The following is a 24,594-nucleotide window of genomic DNA, read 5'->3' as shown; positions in this document are numbered from 1 at the left end:
ATCTAGGATATGGAAACCCTCATCCAAGCCAATGACTTTTACCAAAACAAAACAAAACAAACAAACAAGTAAACAAACTTCTGATTCCAAGGCAAATTTAAACACAGCAGAGCAACCCATAGCACACTGTTTCCTGCAGCAGAGACACCGGTTCCTAAAAGGGCCTTCATTACGCATGACACAACAAGCAGCACCCATTCAACCTGAGGGAAGCCCACAGGCTCGCAGGGCCACTGGCTGGCTCTTTGTCACCAAATGCAGCAGGTTGAATGCAGACATCACTGTGATATCCTCACCAACAAAACCAGAGGCAAAGAACAGGGGCAAGAGCTGAGTAGGGAAGAAAAAAAAAGAAAAAAAAAAAAAGAAAGATGAGAACAAATTAAAACATTAAAGATGTTTAGATACATCCACAGAAAAAAAATAAAACAAACAATGCTTACAGTTTTATCCGAGAGCATCCCATAGGAGTACCATTCTAAATGCACCTTTCTTAGCAGGTTTCTTCTGATCCCCCCTTTAAGGTTTGGATACGCGTTACACGGTGTTCGGTGGAGCAGATTTCTGTGCCACCCAGTGAGGGAGGGGACATTTTCGTGGGGGGCATTCACAACAGACGCTCAGGATACCTACCACAGAGCAACTCAGGGCAGCAACCTATATGGTCAGAAGTGAGAAGGCACTGAGGGATGTCACTCAAGGCCCAAGCTAGGTGGCAGGAGTCCTGCTTTCACCATCCAGTAATGCGGGACAGAGCAAAGGGGCAGGCGTTCCTATTTATTTTTGAAAATAAAATCAAACTCCACATTTGTGAATGGTGAGTGCTAGGAACCAGTCCTTGATAAAAACTGTTCTTTTGATGACTTGTCTGAGGAACGTGACATCGTACTGTAATAAACTTCCCAGATATCTTAAACCCCCAACTTCTTGTTTTAAAGGCAGGAAATAATTCGCATTGTAAACTGTCCATGTATATTTGTATATTTAAACAATCTTCCGGCCAGTTTAAATATAGAAAACGGAGAGATGGCAGTCGCAAGATTTTATTTGAGAAGGACTTAATGCACAAACACTAATTGTTTCATTTACCCCACGATGGGAAAGAGGAAACGCAGCTGCCTCACAGCGCTCGCTTCAGAAGGTTACGGGACATCGGGGACGTGAGCCAGCCCCCACCGAAGGTGATCCCGAGGCTCTCGGTGACACTGCTGGAAGCAGGATGAGGCCCCGGGGGGCTAATGAGCAATGTGGCACCGCCACTGGCCTCCTCCGAGCTGCCTCCCCTCTGTTTTTGAATATCATAGTGAAGGAGCCACGGGATGCAAGCGCCCAGAAATGAACTGAGGAATGGTTTTGTCTTGGGCATTTCCTGGATAAGATTAAGAAGCTGATCGCGGCCTCTTCCGACCCCCTAACGAACAAACACGTAATACACGGTCTTATATATTACCACATCACTCTGGAGTATATCTGATGGAAAACTGCTTGTATTAACATGCCTGAACTCTGACTTCTCCAAACTAAATTCGCTGCAAAACCAAAACATTTTTGTGTTACTAAATGGAGACAAAAAGGAGGGGGAAGGTAAGTACTGCACAATGAACAGCCTGAGAGGGCCATTAAACATAAATAAACATGTCATTTTCACGAGTGACTGCAGGACCAGTTTAAAAAAAAAAAAAGGAGGGGGAGAAAATTCCTCCAGAGCAGACTACTGACTAATAAAAGATCAAAGGTCTGTCCGTAACGAACACGACAAATAAAAACGTGATTTTTTTTTTTTTTTTTATTTTTTTTTCCTCCCAGTGACCTTCACCGCCAGGAATAAAGCGCGCAGTGAAGGCGTAATTACCGGGCCAGGCTGCAGCCTCGCCGCGCTCCCGCAGCTGATCATAAAACCCCTTCTTCCCACCCTGCCCCGGCGAGCGCGGGGCTGGCCGGCCGTGGCCATCTGGCTTGTGTCAGCGCCGGCGAGGCCGGCGGGAAGCGCGGCGCTGATGTCACCGCGCGGGTCAGCCGGGGAACAAAGGCGTATTTTTGCCCTTAAAAAGCTGGGGTGCCCCAGCAGCGGGGGCCTCCGGCCCGCCGGTGGGGGTGATTTATGGCTCGTGCCGTTCCCGCTCCTACTGAGATAGGCCGGCCCCATCTAGCGGTCGGCGCCGCGAGAAGGCCTCGTGAAGGACAGGGCCGGCATGGCAGCAATGAGGCCGGCCATGGTGGCGGTGAGGCCAGCCGCACCGTCCCAGAGGGCTGCCACCACCCATGTCCCTCAGCCAGGCACTGGGCGCTAACAGGGCCTCGTGGGGCTCCTTGTCCCCATGTGGCTACACCTAAGCCCAAGCCATCGGCCTGCAGACTTGGTGGCACTTCGGCCACCCGGCCTCATTGCGAAACCCCCCAAGGCTCTGGAAGCCAAGATGGGCGGCAGGGGACGGCCCCAAGATTTTCCAAATCCTGCTCTGCCTCTGTGTGGGGACTGAAGGCGTCACGCCACAGACATGAGCAGAGCAGAATCTTGGTCTGGCCTGCAATGCTGACGTTTGCGTTGTGTCATAGCCCCACGCTCATGCCCGGCTTGCGGGCTGCCAGCCACTTCAACAGGAGCTTTGTTTCCTGCAGACAGCTTTGTGACAGCTTGGCTTTGCCGCAGCTGGCAGTGCAGTAACTTTTTGTGGATGTTGTTTCCAGTCAGGAGCTTTCTCTGCTATTTTGGAGGCCAGAATACCAAAGGGCAGCCAGACCTTCCCCCGGATGGCTGGGCTCTCACAGAGCTGCCTATAGGAAGCCCTACACGTGTCTGTGAAACGTCTCCCATGCAGCTGGGCGTCTGATGAAGCCCGGGGCAGACACGAAGGCATCATCCCCGCTCTGTGCTTCACCTCTCCCACTGCGAGCTCCATCAGGCCTGCCAAACCTGCTACTTCGTGCTGCTGGATCTACCTCTCCAGACCAAAACCTCTCCACCCCTCCTGATTCGTGAGAAGTAAATAGGATCATAACTCCCTCAAGTGTAAACAGTTTAAAGGAAATGATTTGAATTTGCCAAGGATTATAAAATAGATCTTGACCTCTTGAAAATGTCAAATATTTCAGTGTTCACCAAAATGTTGTTATTTAGTCTCAAGTATTCGTAAAGACTTGGAGGATATATACGTCCTGAAAGCCCAATAAAATATAACTAAGCATTCATGAAAGTATTTTATTGCAGTTAACGTATTTTATTCTTTTATTGCTGACGTTTTGATCGCTATTTTCATTTACTCTGTACATTACAGCAGTGCCCAGTAGTTTCAAGTAGGACTGGGACCTCCCAGCGTTAGGTACTGCATATACACAAACAAAATCCCTGCTGCAGGGTGCTTACAGGCCAAGATTAAAAACTGCTTGTAAAGAATCAGCAGAGAGAAGAACAAAGTCAAAATCATTACCACTGATGCATTTGGTTTGAAGGTTTGGTACAGAGATTGCTTTGATGGAGAACAACAGTGACGTAGCTGTTGTAGGTAAGACCTTTGCTTTGCTGTTCCTGCAGTAAATGCAAGCTTGGCCCTATACTTCAACAGCTTTAGGAACTGGGTTTGCACCACGGATCTCTTTGACAGGAACAGCCAGAGCATGACAAACATGGGAAGGAAACACCATCCTGAAAGTATCTTTGGTGGCTTAAACTTATGTCCCGCATCCACCTGGACCTCGGCAGGGCCAAGCAAAGGCCCCACACCACAGCTGAAGTTGCTTGCCACAGCCCTGTATGATGGCACTGTAACGTGAGGCTTTCGCGGTGGGCTAAATGCTCCAAGAAGAGCCCAGTGCAAAACTGACAAGCCTGGGTGTTGATCCCTGCCAGGTCTGTCCCAGCCCTGAACACAAGCCCCCAGCAGCCAGGACACCACTGGCTCTTCCACTGCTGTCCCCGCTACGTCAGGAGGTGGGATTTGGGAGCCTCCTGCTAGAATTATAAACATGATAACTGCAGGCAAGCCTTCCTTGCAGGATGCTGACATCCCACTGTTGACAGATGGTGAGGTACTGCCCGCTTTCAAGACCTAGATCGTCAATCGCAAATGTTGGGAAATCACAAGTTAGGCCCCAAAATAAACAAGATTTGTTAAAAAATAACGTAGGGGGGAGGTCTTTCAAATTTATCCTTCGGAAATGAAGCAGTTTGTACGTACTCAGGTTGTGTTTTCTCAACCTCTGTCTGCAGCTAGAGAAATTTCTCTGGGGAAAGGACAACTTGTGAGATAAAATTCTGATATTATCACATGTTGCTTTTAAGAGCTGTAAGAGAAACATCAAGGGTTCTCAGGAGCTGATAACACTATTGTTTTAAGTTTTTCTGCATTTAGTTTAGTTTAGTGTTTCTCCTGAAAACCCCGGTCCAGATTCCTAAAATTACATGAGAATCCCAGCTCTCACAAGAAAAACGTGAAGTCTCAGCCCTTTAGCAGTAAATTAAAAAAATAACAGTAAAGCAACTGGACACCAATTCTTAAAGGAACAACCTTTTTTTCTTGCAACAATAATGAGACCTCAATAGTGTGAGACTTCTACTTTTTTTCCCCATTTCCCTCCCTCCCACCCCCCAGTCTCTGGCCCCATTTTGAGGACAGGAAACAATTACAGATCCCTACATGCTCGCCAGAGAGCCAGGCTCCTATGTCAGGAATTTCAGTGTCACTGGACAAAGCAAAGGAGCAAAAATACTGCCATACTGGAGAAATCCTAACAACTACAAGTCAGAAGACAGTAAAGGCCTGGGAAGTTTCTGTAGTCAAGTGTTACAGTAACAAGTTAATTTTAATTAGTATTTGTTTTGTTAAGTTTCTCCAGACAAGCAGTAAGTTCTAACAGTTGTTTTGCAAAAGTTTTGGTTTCTTTTGTTGTTGATTTAAGTCAAAAACAAACAAACTATAACCAAACGTTTCACTGATAAAACTTAGTGAAATATTTAATATATGCATTTATTCCGGTCTTACCATTTGGATTTATTTTTTATTTTCAAATTTGGCTTTTGCTTACTTAAAGCCAGTCAAACTCAGCAGACAGAACAGCACAACCATTGGGCACTGCAGGAACAAGAAATGCAGCTGCGACAGCACCATATGAGCAAAATTGTTGGTGTATCAAGGATTTCTGGGTCAAAACAGTTGTTTAGTCCCTAGCCACTTTCCCTTAACACAGTCACTGCAAATGCCAAAGGCCCTTGGTCTCTCCTGCTCCCTCCATTGCATCCAAGAGTTTTTAGAGTCTTTACCATTTGAGCTAGATGTCTCAGGTTGTCACGGTATGTGCCAAGGGGGGAGGGGGGGCAAAGGCAATGTTTAGCAGCTTGTAGAGAGATATTTAATGGAGTCTGATCCAATATCCAATACAGGACTGCCAGCCACGCAGGAGAATGGTACACAGGAAAGCTTCTGAGGAGGGTGATGAGGACAACCAGTCATTTACTGGAGGAAGAAGGGATGAGCTCCCATTCCCCCGCTGATCCCAGAAGGTCTCTGGTCTTTCACCCGCCATACAGTTCCAAATGCCTCAACTTTGGAGGGATTATGCTAGCCTTTCTCCATGCCACAGGTACTCTCCTTACATACATAGGCCTTCCTACCATGGTAAAGATCCCATCTTGTCCTGTCCAAAACTGTAAAGTCAATTGACAAAACCTTTGGAAACTCACCTTTAAAGAGGGCTCTTAGGCTCTGCATTTTCATGTGCTTGTATATCAACTGATAATGCAAACTGAGGGCGTCTCCGTAAGTTCCTGATTTGCCATTAACACATGTTGCAAAAGCTCCCTGATTAGAGCAACACACTTCAATAATTAGCAGCTAACAACATGCAGCAAAACATCATAAAGAGAATTATAAATATAACCTTCTCAAAGGCTTACTAAAGAGGCATAAAATATTTTTAGAAGAAACTAATTGTGTTAGCCTTACAAGTATGCAAAGGAACTGTGGCATTTAACTTGCACACTTGTCTGTATATAGCTTTATTTCCACCTCCCCTCATAAAATACCAGCTTCTCAGTTAAAGCCACAGTAGTCAGAAGTGCTCAGCCTGAATTCCCACGTCACTTTTAACACTCGCAATTAAAGCACGTTCTCCGTAGCTGTTTGCTCTGGAATGTGCAAACTGAACGTCAACCCAGTCTACTTTTAGGAAGTTTACGTTGTGCCCTGATAAAAGAGGTCGTTACTGCCATATCCCATAATATCTGAGTGGAAAACCAGGAAATGTCAAGCTTTAAACTTGAAGTTACTCCCCATGCTGCAGAGCAAGCAGAGGGGCAGGCGGGATGGGGCACAGTGGGTCCCGCTGCCCCGGGGCTCCCAACACCCTCTCTTTCTGACCTAAAATGGGGAAACATGGCCTGATCTGGTAATGCTATTGAGGTCTCATTTTTATATCCTGATATTTTATATCAGCAGCAATATTGTCAATATTCATTATTTTATCAGCGCCACCTAACAGAGATGAGATTCCTGCAGTCAGTTTTCAATCCTCCTGCAAGCTACAATCATCTTTTTCAACACAGTAATCCATTAAAACCTTGGAAAACGAGCCAGATTCTGAAACTGCTGCTCACAACTCAGGATGATTTCACCGACTTCAATAGCTGAGAAGAAAATGTGCTAAGCAAGGAGGCAGTACTTTGTGTGCCTGTGAGTTTGCATTCACATTAGAGCAGGTATCCAAGAACAGAGAAGTGATTTGTAAGAGAAAGACACTACCTCTGAGCAGAGAACGAAGAGCTATATTTAACTTTCACTTAATGCCTGAAATGAGCTAACATTCTCCCTGGTACCGGTTGCCAAAGACGGGAAGCTCGCAGTCCCTTACAGGAATATCCCTCGGCTGTTGGCTCAGCTGGCTCTCACGCTGCTCCCATCTCCAGCTCACGAAAACCAGTCTGGCAGCAAACAGGCGGTGTGCTCGTGAAACAAAAGCCCACGGAGGTGTGCCCAGGGACCGAGTCGAGAAGGTAGGAGACAAGAAAGAATAATCAAAGCAAAGGCTTTTTTCAACATTCGTACCTTTACGGAAAATAAATAAATAAATGAGAGGGGTAAAGCACGTCTCCCTGCTCTATAACCACTTCCACCGAAGAAAAGAGCCGTGACACTGAATTCTCCTTGTTTTATTAAGTGCCACTTGCACCCAGCACTACAGTGGTACTGGTCCCCCTGAACAGAGGGCGTGGGCCAGGGCCAGGAGCCATAGGGGGAAGAGGACTAAGCGGCCATTAGCTAATTTATCACAGCAAGAAAGCATCAGGAGAGAAAGAAAGGATTACCAAAAGTAAGGCATGGGACTCTAATAAGGATATTAAGACTAGCGTGATAATGAATCACAGCAGTTCAATACTTGGAGCGCACAGGGCAGGAGGGTTAATTAATTCTCCTGTAAGTAATACAAAAGCTAAGAGGGTCCTTGCTCGAGGGGCTGGTTTGGTCTTGAAGGAGAGGTGTGAAACGAAAGAAGGGAGACAAGACATTGCAAGCCCTGTGGGAAGTGGAACAAGTGGGAAGAGAAAAGTGAGATTGCAAGGAGACAGGAGCAAACGGTGTCACCCCAAGGAGAGGAAGAGAAGGAGCAACCGAGCCATGAAGCCCAAAACCAGGGACAGCCAAGGACCTGTTCTATTAAGGGCAGGAGCTGGGAGCCTCCAAGCCTTGCAAGCACTCCTACACCTCTCGTTGCCAGACTCTTACCCAACGGTTAGGACTGGCAACACTTCCTGCAGGAGCGTAAATATAGGTCAGTTGGGATTTTCCCCCCATCTCTTCCTGCTCCTCCCAGATCTGACGCACCAAAATAGCGTGCTGCTGCCGCGCTGTTGGTTTCCCTGCCCTGGGAGCCTGCCAGCACGCAGCGCATTCCTTGTACGGAGCGAGTTTATAAGCACGGCGCTCATAAACCATTCGTAAATGGGTCTGCTCTGAGAAGCAGAATCCTTTCAACATCTTGAAAATTATCTAATCTTTTCCAGTCCATCAGTCCTCTCCAGTGCGGTGGTAAAGGATTAATTGCTTCTGGTGCTCGCGTGATGAGATACAAGTGTTCTGGAAACAACCTTTTAATTTAACAGTTCCTACTGGCAAGCCTGAAAGCTTTTTGCTTTGCTCACCAATGAAGAATTTGTTTTCAGTACTGCAGGAAAAAAAAACACAACAGTTTTAAACCCCCCAGACTTGTGGGTTACTGCCGTGCAGGAGCTTTATCCCAAAGGTAGCCTAGCACTGAAGACATGGAAGCTATTTTTACTCTCAGCTAGATTTGGGGAGGCGTGCTCTCCCTCTCCACCAATATTTGCTTTGTCAAGCTTGCCAGCACAGCAGAACTCGTAAGCTTTCTCTTCTATTTTTAATTCAGGAAAAATCCCATGCATCATTTACCACTCTCTTTTTTTCCACAGCGCACGGAAGCTCTTCAAAGGGCATTTCTGTTCTGCTTTCCCGAAACAACTTCATACTAGTTTACAGTTACTTCTTCAAGAAGAAAAAAAGACAAATTTTCAAGGTTAAAGCGAGAAATCATTTGGAACTGAGTCCTTCTAAGCTGTGTTATGCAGTGCACCTGAGCTCAGGACTCCTCCCTCAGCTTACAGCACTGGCCTGCCCAGGTAAGGACGCACAATGGATACGTGATAGGAGCCACGCCGCTGGGGAATAACGTCTCATGAAATGAGACAAAGAGAAAGCTCCAGTGAGAACTGATATGACTTCAACAGGACCTCCTACCTGAAACATCAACAGAGAGCGCTCTTTCCAAAAGGCACTCTTGAACATCATCTTACTTGTTCCTAAGCTGAGACAAGTGAAAAAGCCCCGTGACACCTCGGCAAACACGCTCCTGTCCCTGCCAGCATCACAGGTGAGCTTAAATTGAGAAACGACACTCATCTTCTGAAGGAAACAAGGTCCCTAGGCACATCAGAGCTACAAGCAGTTAGCATTTCAGCTGTGTTTTGGCTTCTGATTTAAAGAGTTCTCAGAGAAAAAAACTTTATTGGGGATAAGAAACGTCACAGAACCACCACTCCCTGCCACTCGGTGCAGGATCGAATGCCATGGGGTTATAACGTGTACAGGAAATTACCAGCAAATAATCACTAAGTATACGGCCAGAGGATTTTTAAGGTATTTAAAACGCTTTCAGTCGAAAAAGCGGATGGTGCTAATATCTATCTACATGTATGTGCATGTAATACGCCCATAAGTGCCAAGACCCCTACTACAAAAATAAGCTTTTCTGGTGTAAAAGACACATAGAGCCGTGTCCTACCCACACATCAGCCTGTGCCATCGCACTCAGCATTCAGTCCCTCAGCACAGGCCAGCTGAAAGATGTTCTCTCTCCGTATTTTTATAATTTACCACATTAGAAAATATAATTTTTAAATCGGACTGTGAACCAGACCTGAGTATCATCTCATATTTTGTAAAAATAAATAAAATTAAATTGGAAAAATTGGGAAAAAAAAAAAAAAAAAAGCTTAGAAGCAAAGCTTTGTAAAATTTCCTCCAGATCTCTTGGCTAGCCGGCGTAAGGGCACTCCAGGCCAGTTGAGGCCGGTTGTTTGGTTTTTATCCTCCCAGGCTGCAGCAGAGCATTTCGAGTTAAGGGCATGCGAGCTGCCTGCCTCTCCCAGCAGCCTCCCTTACATGGACATTTTCTCCATGGCCGCGCCTAAACCCAGTACCACTCCTCCCCACAGAGAGGAGCCATCTCCCTGCCATAAAACCGCCCAGCACCATGAGCTGTCCCGCAAGTAACAGCCCCAGCACATACACGTCTGTGGAATAAAAGCACTCTGCAAAAACGTACCTTTGATCACGGGAATTGTGTCATGCTCGTATTTAGAACATCCTTAGGAATATACGAGAAAACCTCAGCCTTTTATCCAAAAATAGATTTAAAAAATAGCTTCAAGAAAATCTAATCCTGCACAAAGAAAAGAATTGCACACAAAGTGCAATAGTTACATTAACCATCCGAAAAACAGAGAACCTTCATGCAGTTAAAAAGAAAAATAAAATTAAAACCACATCTAATCCATAGCCCAAAAAGTCTCCTCTCGTCAGAGATGTACTGCTGTTTTTAAAGACTGCTAACGCACCGAGAAGACCCTACAACAAATAAGGAAAGAGGAGAATTTATTTTATATTCTAAATGGTCCTTGAATACACAGTACTACAATCCAACTGAGTTCATAGTGAATGCCAGTGACTGAAAAGGGAGAGAGCAAAGACTATTTCTGCCCCAACAGCAATGAATTTGATTCAGTTATGAAGCTTGCTTGCTTTTAAACATCTGCTGAAGCTGAACTAACTCAACAAATACTTAATTTAAATTTAATATTTTATTTAAATTTAAGAATTTATTTAAATTACAATTGTAACACCATTTTCTTAAAACAAATCTTCACTTCTTTAGGCTATCGTTAAGCATGTTGATCAACAAAAAAATGGATGCTAAATTTTCTGCTACTATTTAATAACCAGGATTCTATGTATATCTACGTGTATTTAGGGAACTACAAGGATAAATGCATTTATTCAGGGCTTCGTTTTCTTCATACAAGAGAAAATGTCCAAAGACAAACTTCCTTTAATGCAAAATTTTTCTTGGAAACTGTGAGCTGAATTCCAGTTTTCACTCCAGTGCAGTTAAAAAATGCACAAGCATAACTTTTTTTTTTTTTAATTAGCTAAATATGTTTACACTGGATGTGCTGCACAAAATTCTGCGCCACTGGGCATCCTGACGCTGCTTTTCAATTCACGAGCAAAAGAAACGTTAATTCTAGCTGAATGTATCGAGACAAGTTTTAAAGAAATGATTTCAGGTGCAGCGGCCAGGCTCGCTCCCTGCTCCTCTCAGCCTTAGTTTCACGGCTCTGGAGCTCCCATGCGGCTCAGCACCCCAAGGTAAAGGTGGGTGCTTTCTTTGCCTGAGCTGTTCTTAACAGCGACACCTGTCTGGCTCCCTGCACGCACAAGCTACCACCTGCAGAAGCTGGGAGCTTCACGAAGCCTTGCCCCAAAATGCAGCGTGCTGCCGTCTTGCTTGGGGTCCTGCTCCAGAAGAGGGAACACTACAATTAATGCCCCACAAGTCCTTATTTCTCCTCTCGGTCCTGATGTCTCACACCACTCCCACTAGCTGGATGTCTGCTTCGAGGTTTTAAAAAACACAACACAACAATTGTTGGTTACTAGCCTGATGTGCTCATTAGGTATGCCATTTTTATAGCACTTGGATAAATATGCGGAAAGATTCTCATCCTCTTGCATTTATATGTGTATTTAAATTGGTGTTCACAGGTATAACTTATCTAGATGCTTGGATTTTTTTATGCAGTTTCATAGGCAGCTGATAAGAAAATAAACCATAAGCTATGCCATGCCCAGAAGCTGTGGATGCCCCGTCCCTGGAGGTGCTCAAGGCCAGGCTGGATGGGGCTTTGGGCAACCTGGTCTGGTGGGAGGTGTCCCTGCCCATGGCCGGGGGGTGGAGCTGGGTGGGCTTTGAGATCCCTTCCAGCCCAAACCGTTCTGTGACTGTCTGATCGGGTAGGTCCAGCTGCAAATTTCACTATTTGTAACCAAACACAAAGAAAGCAACAGGCACAACACGTTATCAGGTTGGAAATAGGTCTGAACTATCTAGATGGCCTTCCATGACAGTGTATTTGAGGGATTTTTTTAAGGAACAGAGGCAATCACGTAAAGCAGCTGCGATGACTGATTTGGGACTGCCCTGGCTCTGTTGCACAGATCCTTCTCTGCACAATGCTGCCTGTGGAGTACGGCCATCCCCTACATCACTGATGGACGCCATCCACCTTCACAAAGGTTTGTCAGCTGGTGGACACCAGCACACAAACACCAACCTTCTGTTTCTGGCCCACAAACCCAAATATTTGGTGAAACGGGGGACACACCAGAATCACAACTGGATACTGTGCAGTACCAATTGCTACCAAATTATGCATGGCCAGTATTAGTCTTCTGCTAGACTCTGCATGGCCTGATCCTGCTCTACAGCCCCCGAGCTTCCTGCAAACATCTCGCATCACTTGTTCACTTAGGAAGTAAACACTGCAGGAGCAAGTCCCAGCCCCAGCCAATAAATCATATGAGCAGAGAGGGAGGAAGATGAGCAGATCGAGATGGATAATTCCCATCCAACAGACACCTGAAAACTCAAGGACTCAGTGCTCAGGGCTTTGTAGTACTTGGTTTTGGGATGTTTCTCCTACGACCACTGTAAAAGTTTCCAGGACCCATGTTCCCAGGTCCAAGGCTGACTTCTGCTGAGGCAGCCTCAGGACATCTCAGCCCACGGCACAAACAAGCCCTTATTTGGGCTGAGCCAGACAGGATGGGCAGAAGTTTGGATCACAAAAGTTATGGGAAGTAGTCTCTACTCCAAACCCCAAGTAACTCTCCCATTGCAATGCCACAGATTGGACAACTCACTCAGCTCTGGATTTAACTCGCACTGATTTCATGTCCTGAGCAAAGCTTAAAGACTCAGCCTGGTTACATCTCGCCTTCCCTACAGTCAAAATTTCAGAGGACATTAACAATGCTGGAAACAACCCTCCACCAAAAGCTGAGGAACAACGTCCCATTTCTCCTCAAAGACCACACGAAATACTCTGCAAAACCCCCATTCCTGATCTCCTGCTCAGGAAGGACCCATTACTCAAATCCCATGTAAAACTTGGGGTGAACACTTTTCTCCTATCACTACGTTTCTGTCAACATAAGGTGTGTTGAGGACTGACCATTATACCCCTGGGATCGCATTTCTTCTACTTTGTCACAGCTTTGGAGAGCTTTATCAAAATTTACCCACTTCCATTCTCACTCTTTCATTGCAGGCGCTTTAGCGAGATAAATATGAGACCGTGTACCTGAAATTAGGCACACTAATGTTGAATCACTGTATTCCTGGATTATGAGGCTATTGTGCGTCTGCAACCTTTGTCTGAGGTTGCACTTCCTTTTAGGGTTACAAAACTTACCCGAAAGTGTTTGGGAAATGACCCGAGGCAATCCTTCAGAAAACAGCAAGCATCTCTGAGGATGTCTGAAAGGCTTTTGCGTTTCTAAAAGTTCAGGGGTAAGCTGACAATGTCGATTTTTAAAAAGGGAGAAAGAGTGATCAGTGAACTGCATCTCTATAAGCATACTTTCAACATCCAGAAAGCTTTTGAAACAAATTACAAAAAAATCCAGAATAGGCAACTGAAAGGTAATAAAGCAATAGGCAGCCGAGACAGACTTGCAAAACCTAACCCCGTGAAACCGATAAAATTTCCTTCTATTCTACAGGCAGGAGGAACGCAGCAAATGCACCAGATCTCAAGCATGACATACTTTTTGACAGAGCCCCCAGTGGTATTTTCACAAGCAAGCCAGAAAAGAATCTCCCTGCTGGATCAAGGTCCTGCCAGTCGGGAGCACAGCTGACTACCGGGCTGGAAGAACACCCCAGGGAGTTGTCAAGGGCCCAGCACTTCTCTGCAGAGAAGTGGGTCTCTGCAGAGACATCAACTGACAGCGGTGGGAAGCACTCCAAAGAGCTGGGCAGAACTCAAGATGATCCTAATAAACTGGAGAAATGGTCAAAAATCAGTAAGATGGAATTCAGTACGGCTCTGTACAAAGAACCATATTTGGACTTTATCAAAGAAAAAACAAAAACACTCAAAAAATCCAAAAAATGAAAAACAGAAACAAAATGAAGAGTGCAAGACCAGCAGCAGTGCTGCAGAAAAGGATGACAGGGTTACAGTGCCTACAGGCTGAGCTACTAACAGTGTGACACTACTGCAAAAAACAAAGGCAAGCGACAATCAGGAGCTTATTAAAAAGAGAAGCATCACAGATAATAGCAGGGGCTGGGAGGAAATCTGCTCTCCTCAGCAGCAAGGTACCGGCTGGAATATGGTGCTGGTTTGGGGCACAAGACAGAAGTAACTTGGGAGAGTCCAAAAGAGGGGGAAAAAAAAGTGCTTCAGAAAGTCTGACCTCTGCAAAAATTTTTGAAGAACTTTGTTTATCTGCAGGAGTGGCTGTGGAGATGCAACAATGCTCAGAAAACCTGCATCGTATCTTAAATAGCGTTGCACCAAGAAGCTATTACAGTGTGTGTATCACTGTCATAGTTATTACTTGCCTGGCATATTTTAAATAAAAATCTATTACTCTATAATTCATATGTAGCAAAGCAACAAAACCTCCCCCCAGCCTGTAACAGCTACTGTATTTCACATTTTAAAGGACCTCAAGGGCAGAGTCTGAGGGTCTTGCAAAGTACCCGCAGTGATCTGACCTGGCGTGGCTCGACCCCTGCTAAAATAGCTCGGCACAGCTCAGCACCTCTCTGAAGTTCAGAGGCAAGCAGCAGAGCTGCCTTGCGTTTTTGGGCGCAGGGTGCCAAGTTCTGTGGAAGACCAGAAACGAGGAAGAGCACACAGAGCAAGGTGTGCTATCAGCACTTCCCTCTGTCGATACGGAGTTAAAGAAACTGATTTTAATCCTGTAAAAAAACAGGAGAAACTGAGGGTACAGCCCAAAGCACATTTTACCTCTTCCTCTCCCGTAGACCCGCACTGCGGCTGCTGCTGGCAGGACGATGCTGAGCCTCTCTGGCCTGCTCCGCGGGCCTGGGCTTCAGGATCACAACAAGTGGGTCAGTGCACGGCCGGACTGGAGCAGGCACAGCAACCTCACATCAAACCAGCGCGTGCTTTAGGCTGGCCCAGTGCTCCCGGACCTGTCACAGGGATCCTAAGGCCAGAGCACTGAGAGTAACGCCCTCGTGAACCTGACCCCGGGCAACCAGCCACGCAGATCCTTGAAAACACCAGTGGCTAAAAGCTCTGGCACCTTCCCTGCATGCTTTTTGAGCCCCAGAACCAGGTGCTGGGGAATACAGCTGAACGAGACCAGGGCAATCTCTTAGCCGGGCTGAACGTTTTCAGGACTGTTTTCTCTTGGCATGGACTGGCACAGATCACTTCCTCAGGAAGCTGCTAAGATTCCTTGGGTTGATTTCTTTTTTCCACTCTCATTGTGCAGTGGGAGTGAAACTGATGGCATTTGGCAGTAACTTTCCACCAGCACTATTGTTATTTCCTGGCAGTAGGGAGTTGTTTTCCATCAGGTGCAACGCAAAGGCGTTGTCCCTCTCTGGAAGAACAGGGAGTTAAAAAGCTCCCTGGGGAAATACGTCCGAACACCACGCTTGGAGTTCTTGGACCTGGTACCGTTTCCCAACAAACTATGCACACTACGTATGTTTTGCTAAACTGCTACCTACATTTCAAAGAAATCCTTAATCCCAGCATTCGGATGCTACTGAAAGGAAAGTGTGAGCTGGGGAGCTCGGCAGAAGTCCCGTCTTCACATTTTGTCCGTGCAACACTCAAACGCTGAATGATGTTTAAACACAAAACTTACTGGAAAGATCATTTCCACCGCTCCCTGTAAATAAAGCAGCACTTGTGCTATTAATCATGTTACAAAACAATGCTGAGCTCAAATTTAAGTCCGTGAAGACAGCGAAACTGTGTTAGCACCTTATAAGTTTAAGCGCTGCTCTTGCCTGTTTTGGGCTGGTATTGTTTCAGCTCTTCAGGTCTTAAAGTCCTTACTGAGAAAAGCCTCTTTATTCCCTGGAACAGTTGCTGGATTGTGTGGCTTTCAGATAATGCTATTGGAACCGAGGCTGTTAAATGAGAACCAGAAGGCTGGAGCTAAGGAGATAAATTATAATTTCCGATCGCCTCCTGATGAATGGAGCTCCCAAAGCACTCTTGTGGCCTGTTTTCAGACAAAACAGAAGGATCACCATCTTCACAGGTAAAGGACACAAAAAATCCCCTTTAACGCCCAGAATGCCATTCTTCATCTTCTGGTAGAAGCTAATGATATACCACATGCTCCCTTCCCTTTCTTAAGTGCCAAATTGGAAATCACTTTTAAAACGCCGCTAGTTGGTGATATGCTCACACATTTCCACAGAGGAGGACTTAAATGTTTAGTTTTGTGCTTTTGTTTTAGCTAGTACATATTAATAGTTTACAGAGAACCCAACAGCCTTCTGAGGTGAATGAAGTATCTGAAAAGATAACAATGCAGCCTTACAGACGCGACAGGAGCGAGGGAAGTTAACCAGTAGCCGCTTCGTGCTCTATGAGACAAAACAGAAAGCCCCACAGGCTGTAAGTCTTCCTGGTTTTGTCCTTAGGTTTTCAAGATCTCTGCTTACATGCAGAAAGTTGCCTCTAAATAAGTCCATGTATGGACACAAGTACTCCAGAGCAAGAAACCACCGATTTCCCTGTAGTCCCGGGGTCTGTTCCAAAACAAGCATACCAACTCCAGAGTGACTCAGGGGCAGCTAAAATCCCTACCCTGCTTTCTTCTAAATTCATTCTATACACACCCCTCGAAATGCACCAGGAATGTGAGGTTCCATTTTCCTGGGGGTCTTCTGGCTGAAGGAACCCATAACCAATTCAGGGCTAGACCGAGCTACAATAAGGCTGACAGTTTATCCCAAGCTGCCATCAGCTAAACCCTGCATGGTGCGAGGAAGTTTGTACCTTGGGGGCTGCCAAAACTAGAGCTTTCAATGAAATTAGAAAAAGAATACAAAGGAAAAAAAAAAAAAAGAAGGTCATATTCCCTAGGTAGGGCTGACACAAATGTTACACGTTGCTTGAGTGTTGATCTGTAATGAGGACGCACTTGAATTATGCAACTCAACGGAGCTATCTCAAAATTGGATGGCTTTACTGCATCACTGCCTTGTGGTGGTGCCAGCCAGATGCAGACAGGCAGACTTCTTGACCTTCCGGCTGAGACGATTAAATCCTTAACAGCGAGATCTCTGCTCTCCCTCCTATTCCCCCATCATTTAAAATACACCCAACAACATAACAAAGGAATCTTTAACCATTTATTTAAAGGGAATTTTAATTTTCTAGCATGTCTCAGGTAATAAATAGGCTGGACTTTAAATAATACAGAAAAAAGTATCATCTTACAAAGCTGACTAAATGAGAGCAGGCAAACAAAATCCTCTTCATACCTTACTAAATATCAGGGCAACATACCAAGTACCTTCCTCATGTGCAGGTTTCCCTTATCACACAGCTGTGAGGAAATCTTATGGTACTTGCAAGAGCAAAATACATATTAACCAAATCCCTGAGGGAGTGTATAGACAGCACCCGTGGAAAAATAAACAAGGTCATTGAGTCAAAAGATTTTATTTTCGTCAAGGATCAACTGCTTTATATGGCTTTGGTACCAAATATAGAAACATTACCCCATGTACAAAGGCACTATTTTTAAAGATTGTGTTTTTTCGGGGGAAAAAATAGAATTCTTTTTTTCTCCTAATGGGTCTTCTCTAATGTGTATTATAAAGATCCAAGAAATGTCAGACAGGAAAATGACCAACCAACCGCAGTCTGGAACTGAACTATAGATGGCTTAACTCCACCGGCTTCAGTGGTTTTGAGAAATCACTGCAGAACTTCGTCCAAAAAATAAAATCTTCTTATAGGAATTATAGGATTATTTAGCAACGCTGGTTAAACTATTCACCTTACTTAATTCCCTACGTATATTTAAAAAGGTAGCTAAGAAATGCTGCTCTAAATTAAGCCATGCCTACAGCAACGCGGGCGATTCTTTTAGAAACTATGAGCAAACGTCTGATTAGGATGACAAGCCACATGGAAACTACTTCCAGAACCAGACTTAAAGGGCACCGTTACCAACCAAATTTGGCAGCCCAGGAGTCGTGACGAACCGCGGAGGCATGCAGCGGCGTGGCGAAAAGTTGGGAATCGTCAGCAAACAAAACTGCGAGCGCTCGTGGCAGCTCGGCGAGGGCATGAACAGGACGAATGCAAAGCATTAACCCTTGGGCTGGAAATAAACGGAGCTGTGCCCTCGCGGGAGCGGAGCCGGGTTTTCCATTTAGGGACTGCTTGCCACAGACAGGCTGTGTCAGTCCAGCGAGGTGTCTGCCCGCTGCACATCGCTGTCTGACGTCTCTCCAAGGAGCACAGTTTGGGACCGTTCTGGTGGCCACCACAGGAAGCTTGGGAGGGAAAGAGCTCAAAGCCTGACGTGTAGCGCAGAGCTCTGCGCTCTCCGAGACGTATATAAGCTCAAAACTCTTTACGAATATCCAGTATTTATCGCCGGGTAGCAGCAAATATCTGGCACTATCTATAAACACCCGTCATTAGCCTGTGTTTTCGGTAGTCCTTTGGGATCAGTGTGCCTTGGGACAGCCCTTACGCTACGGGGACAGGGGCCGGGGCTCAGCCCCCCGGAGAAGCCGGCGTTTGCCGCAGGTCTGTCACATCCACACGGAGCCTAACTCAGCCTGGCGTCAGCCCCGGGAGCGTGAAGGAGCACCAAAACCGGGTAGATTAACCTGAAAAGGGGACAGCAAGGGAAAGGGGGCAGCAGGACCTCAGCTACAGCTCGCTCTTTTGCGCGTCCTGTATTGCCCAGCGGCGCAGTACAAAGGCGGCGGATGAGCACACCGAGCCCGTTTAGGTAAAAATAATAAATAAATAAAACGATGACCGAGCTCTGAAGGCACACATGACGCCTCAACTCCCTTTCTGGCCGCTGAAGCCCAACTTCCCGAGCCGGGGACCCGCCGCCCGCTCCCCCCTCACCCCCACCCGCACGCCGCCCGCACCGGGGGCCGGGAGCGGGGGGCCGCGGGGACCCGGCCTGCTCCGGGCGGCCGCGGGGGCCCCGCGAGGCGGTACCGGGGCCCCGCCGAGGGGATCCCCCCGCCTCTCCCCTCCGCCGCAGGTGCGGCCCCGGCCCAGCCCCCGGCCCCCCCCCGGTGCGCCCTCCCTTCGCCGCAGGGGCCGGCTCCTACCTGCGGCTCCTGCGGCGGCCGCCAGCGCCAGGAGGAGCGCGGAGAGCAGCGGCGGCGGCGCAGCGCGCATGAGGAGAGGAGAGGCCAGGCCCGCGGGAGCGACGGCCCCGGTTCCCCCCCGATCCCCCCCTCCCCGGGATGGCGGGGACGGGCCCGCCGCCCAGGCAGGCATGACGGGAAATTCCTGGGCACCGGCGGCCAACGCCAAATATGAGCATAGCGCCCGGCGGAGAGCGCCCCGCACGCAGCCCGACCGAAGGCACCGCGCAGAAAAGGGCGAAGCAGCTTCGGGCCCTGCTCTCACACACACATCGAGGGCCTGGAGTGTCCAGAGAAGGGCTACGAGGCTGGGGAAGGGCCTGGAGCACAAGTCCTGTGAGGAGCGGCTGAGGGAACTGGGGGTGTTTGGTCTGGAGAAGGCTCAGGGGAGACCTCATTGCTCTCTGCAACTATCCGAAAGGAAGGTGTGGGGAGCTGGGAGTCAGCCTCTTCTCACAGGTAACTATTGATAGGACTTGAGGGAATGGCCTCAAGTTGTACCAGGGGAGGTTCAGGTTGGAAATGAGGAGACATTTCTTCTCAGAAAGAGCAGTCAGGCACTGGGACTGGTTGCCCAGGGAGGTGGTGGAGTCACCATCCCTGGGGGTGTTCAAGGAAAGGTTAGACGTGGTGCTCAGGGACATGGCTTAGTGGGTGACTTGGGTGGTAGGGGGATGGTTGGACCAGATGATCTTGGAGGGCTTTTCCAACCTTAATGACGACTTTTTTTTTTTTTTTTTTTTTTTTACTGCCAGGTAGGCTGTTGAGGCTGAGGGAGCCTTACACAAAGCTCACACACCACCACCACCCACCACCCCCCAGCCCTAACCACCATTAAAAGTTAAGGCAACTCACTCTAAGCTGCAAACAAGTATTCATGTGGAAGAGGCATCCAAGTACCTAGAAGGTGAGACACGTGTAAAAACCCCTAATAAACCTTTAATTTGAGTTTGGTTTGCTTTTCGGTTGTTTTTACAGGACAGGGTGACAAATTACAACAAACAGCTGATTTTTCTCAAACGTTCGGGTATTATACACATTCCCATCTGTCTTGCAGGAAGGGATATTGGTCAACTTAACAGTTTAAGGTAAAATAAGCTGCATAATAGTACATATTACAATAGTAATGTACAGTGTTTACAAGAAATATATTTTAGAAGCAAGATGGATGCATTTGTATCAAGATGCGACCTTTTAAAATGCCACAACTATTTTTACATTCACTCTTGCAACAGGTCACAAGATGGGGTCACTAAGGTCAGGTTAACAAATCACTATGATGCACATCAAATACAACAAAATTAGTTTATATACATATATATAATACATATACATGTATATTATACATATACATATATGTATATAGTAAAACTCATCAAAATCTACCAGACCTGGCACAATCCACTTACCCATCAAAAATATGTACTTGTCCTCGGTAAGTAGAATTCTGCATGGCTGATTATATATTATATATACTCATTCATTAGCATCTGAGACATAAAACTGAGGATTTAAAATTTTTCGGTTAACAAACTCCAATAATAAACATGGTGCCCACAAAAGCACAAAGGTAAGGCACAATAGGATTTTCTGTTGCAGAATAGTGTGCATCATGTTTACTTAACCATAAGAAAAAACGTGCATTATTTGTGCAAGTCCATGCTGCAAATCCATCGTATCTACAAAGTAAAGTGAGTTAACGATAACATTTTCTGGACTGGTGTGCTTCCAGTCTCAACCCCTATGGGATATTCAGCTGGATACTTCGATAAAAATCATTGTGAAAGTTAGGATCAGTAAAGCCAATAATCTTAGATTTGCAACTAAACTTCTCAGCAACAATTTTGGAGTTCGGGATAAACGTTAGTAAATTTAGAGCTTGGAATCACAAAATTTACTGTCAGCTGTACTTCTAGTTTGTATCAACCAAAATTGTTGCAAGGAAGTATGTACCTTTTAACATTTTGTCAGGTAACTGGTTCAGTAAAACAAGTTACAACATACTGGAAAAGTCACTTAATCGCAAATGGTATTTTGTCACAGCCCTGGCAATTGTCATAATAAATACAGCTTTTCACAAAATATTTTTCCAGTATCTGCCAATTGCTTCTTTATTGCTCACAAATTTGAATTCAATACAATTGGTATCAGACCTCTCACACAAAATCATAAGATATTTTAATATAAAACCTATAAAAGATATTTAACTTGTATCTAACACTTTAAGGTATTTGGCCTCTTGTCATGGTATAGCCAAAACCATATAAAACATTAGGTTTTGAATAAAATAGGATGCTTATTCACTGCTTCAATGCAGACATCCTCACAGAACACAACCAGTTTTGCCACCACCAGCATTTACATTTATATACAAAACCTAGTACATTCTCATTCAGTATGTTTTCCCTCACACTTATAATGCAACCACTAATGCCAAATTAACTTTCCCCATACCCTAGCTGCAGATTATTATTTTACGGCAAGAAAAGAAAAAACTAATATTGACTGAAAAAATTTTTTTTAAACTTATTCACCATCAGGAACTGTAGGTTGTTTGTTACAAAATACCCACAAGATTATTTCACAGGAAACTATGGAAATACAGGAAGTCTTTTCTCCATGCTTTTGTATTATCAAAAACACGTCTTGGTGCAAAAATACAGTCACCACATCTGAAAATGTTTAATGAATTCGGTATTCCTCATGCAAAACTTAAATGCACTGGTTTACTATAGCCCCGGAAAACTTCCTGAAGCAATTTTTTTTCCTGTCAGCTCAGTATTACTGCCTCATTGCTAAGTCCCTTTGGAAACAAGATTTCTGGAACGTTCAAACTTTTATTTAATTCATTAAAGTATTACATACAAAAAGCACTAAAAAAGGAAGACGGCAGCCATACAGGAAAATTCCTGTTGCAAGTAACAGTCCTAGCAGTTGTAGAAAGTCTTCTCAGGAGCTTCCCTGAGAATTAGTTGTGCCTGTCCGAAGACGGAGATGTGACATAGAGTTCATGTGTTTGTTTGATGGCTTTAGTGGAGTGTTGCAGGTAAGAGCCTGGGGAAAACGATGATGATATCGATCTAGCCGCAGGTATTTTACTGTTACCAGCTTTCCTATAAGGCAAATACAAAAACAAACATCTTCTAGTTTAGGATTATTAATTTTTGTTTCAAGATATAGCAAATAAACCCAAACATTTTCATTACATGGAAATTAGCTTACCAGGTGACAGTGACTACTAAAGACATTTTTTTGTTACAGCTCAATACTTCAGATGTTAAACACTTTGCCATTTAAAAGGACATTTAAAACCACACCCATCCTCTGCCATTTCTACAAGTTTTGTCATAAACCCCGATTTCTTACCATCAAACCAAGAGCCATGTAATGCCTTAAAAGCCTTTCCAGCATACTCTGGAGATAGACACTTGACATATACACAACCCTGCATTAAGAAAGAGAGTTTTTGTTAAAAGTCCAGCTGACAAGGAGAAGCAGTATTACGGTGTCACTGGAAAGACACTCACCTCACGTGAATTTTTGTCTACGGCAATATGAACAATTCCATCGTTATCACTGCATTTCTCCAAGATTGCTTCTTGAATTGCTAGATGCCAGTGATCACCTATTTCCCTAAGCAAACAATGAAAGGTTTAATTAAGCATGTCATCTTCTAAAAGCTTGCAAAATATGACAAATAACTGTGCTAGTAACTCTAGCAACATGAAAGAATGCTAGTCTGAAGTATACAGATTATGATCCAATAGTTTTCATAGAAACACGTTTTCTCATATAATTCATTCTGTACTTGCCATGAAACCTGACAAAACCATCCACACCCAAAAGCTGCAATATAACAGTTAATTCGAAATACATTTCCATATGCTAACAAAATAAATGATTGATACTGTACTATTAAAAAAGTTCAAAAGAGTGCCAAATTTGGGCGAGTTTACATTAGAATTCTAAGTCTGACCAGGCGTGCTCCTGAAGCAAATCTCTCCCTCATCCCCATGCATTGGTTTGCATTATTGAATCACCTCAGAGTAAACCAACTAAAATCATTTTTGGTTTTAACTCGATAATGTACTCAAGAGGGCATTTAACATACCACAGCTGCTAAGAGGCATTCAGTCCATAGGACTAGATTAGAGTGGTCCAAAGTCAAACTCTTCAAAGTGCATACAGCATCATGCCAGGTCCTTAGCATCCTGTAGTTTGCTCTACAGATTTTTTCCTCTTACACTAGGCTACTCTGTACATCTTTAATCTATTACCTAGAGCTGAGATCAAGAACTCAGATGAAGTGCAAAACTACGTTTTAAGAGGTACCTCCTTACAACAAATTTAGAATAAAAAATTGAGGTTTTGAGCATTCTCCATTCAGTACCTAAAATTATTCAATCACATGACATAGGAATTCAATCTGACATTGGAAAAACCTGTGAGAAAATATAGAAAGTTTCCTTCGGGTGTGAAGCACATGATACTGAAGTTCAAAACCCTTAAGGATAAAATTGTGCGTACAAGTACTTGCACGCAAGTACAACTTCTTACATACAAATATCAAATTCATGGGCAGCTACAGAGCATCTACTCTGTCAACAGCCACACAAGTTTTAGTTATGTGACTCATTTTCATTTTTCTCCTCTAAAAGAAAACATTTTATACTGCTCTTGATTAAAGAAACTACTTAGAGCTACACACAGCCAATAAGTACACTTGGATTCTTCAGGCTTCATTCCACTGCAGCTTGCTATAGAATCAATGTTTTTTTTCCTTGAAAAGTAACTTCTGTCACTCAATGATTTTTTCCCCCTCAGAGTACACGGACCAAATTGTTTAGCTGAAGACCAATGTAAAGTCTACTCATGTTTAGTCCACAGAGAGTAAACATCCTCCTTCCCCACATTCCCAACAATCTCATCCTTGGCAGCTGAGTGGTTTCTTTAAAACTTGACATCAGCTTCTTGCCTCTGGGGCCTACTTAGTACTTCAGCTATTGAATATTTGGTAAACTGGGTCTCACAGTTTGCTTTAAAAAATTCAATCCTAAGAATCAAAAGGAGCAATCCATATTTTAGGGGTTTGTCCTCCCCTTCTACCTGCCTGCCATCACCTTCCTTTCTGAAACTGCAAGCAGCCATAAACTCATCTTTCCACATCTACTTGTGTCAAGACAGTCTGTAAGACAACACTTGAGGGACTTTGGCAACATCGAATGCCAGATTTGTTTCTGATATTTAATGCTGACTGGTTAGAGAATCAATTGATGCCACTTACTCAGGAAGATCGTATATAAACAAAGTAGGACAGGGACACAAGTGTGCAAAAGATGCAAATGAAGGTTCCAGTGGCAAGGAGACTTTCCAGTGGAAAACACCTACAACTTAAAACCCTGCAAAAATTAGAAGATATATCCTACTCAGACTGAAGGACCAAATGTTTTCTTTCTACTAGACAGCTCAAAATGAAGGGCTTATGTCAGGAATAGTGTGGCCAGCAGGACTAGGTAAGCGATTGTCCCCCTGTACTTAGTTCTGGTGAGGCTGCACCTCAAATACTGTGTTCAGTTTTGGGCCCCTCACTTGAAGCAAAGCGCTGGAGTG

At 44.9% G+C, this 24,594-nt stretch overlaps 2 protein-coding genes across 6 annotated transcripts in view; both read right to left on the bottom strand.

The window, feature by feature from the left end:
• MSRB3 (methionine sulfoxide reductase B3) overlaps positions 1–19,397 on the bottom strand; it is an 84,756-nt gene extending 65,359 nt beyond the window's left edge. For 2 of the 5 annotated variants that reach the window (XM_035543871.1, XM_035543875.1), the window contains exons 1-2: positions 18,946–19,125; positions 204–330 (exon numbers count right to left, since the gene is read on the bottom strand). In XM_035543871.1, the coding sequence (XP_035399764.1) occupies positions 204–279 (76 nt within the window). In that variant the 5' untranslated portion in view covers positions 280–330; positions 18,946–19,125. Of the gene's footprint in view, positions 1–203; positions 331–18,945 lie in introns of all 5 variants that reach the window. The other 3 variants (XM_050709740.1, XM_035543870.1, XM_035543872.2) reach the window with 3 other exon arrangements.
• A 491-nt stretch (positions 19,398–19,888) lies between these two features.
• LEMD3 (LEM domain containing 3) overlaps positions 19,889–24,594 on the bottom strand; it is a 48,931-nt gene continuing 44,225 nt past the window's right edge. Inside the window, 3 exon segments of the mRNA XM_035544208.2 lie at positions 19,889–22,097; positions 22,351–22,429; positions 22,512–22,617. Coding sequence (XP_035400101.1) covers positions 21,934–22,097; positions 22,351–22,429; positions 22,512–22,617 — 349 coding nt within the window. The 3' untranslated portion in view covers positions 19,889–21,933.

This window comes from Cygnus atratus, chromosome 1, assembly GCF_013377495.2.
Source record: "Cygnus atratus isolate AKBS03 ecotype Queensland, Australia chromosome 1, CAtr_DNAZoo_HiC_assembly, whole genome shotgun sequence".
Lineage (NCBI taxonomy): Eukaryota > Metazoa > Chordata > Aves > Anseriformes > Anatidae > Cygnus > Cygnus atratus.
This window is presented reverse-complemented; position numbering and strand designations above follow the sequence as displayed.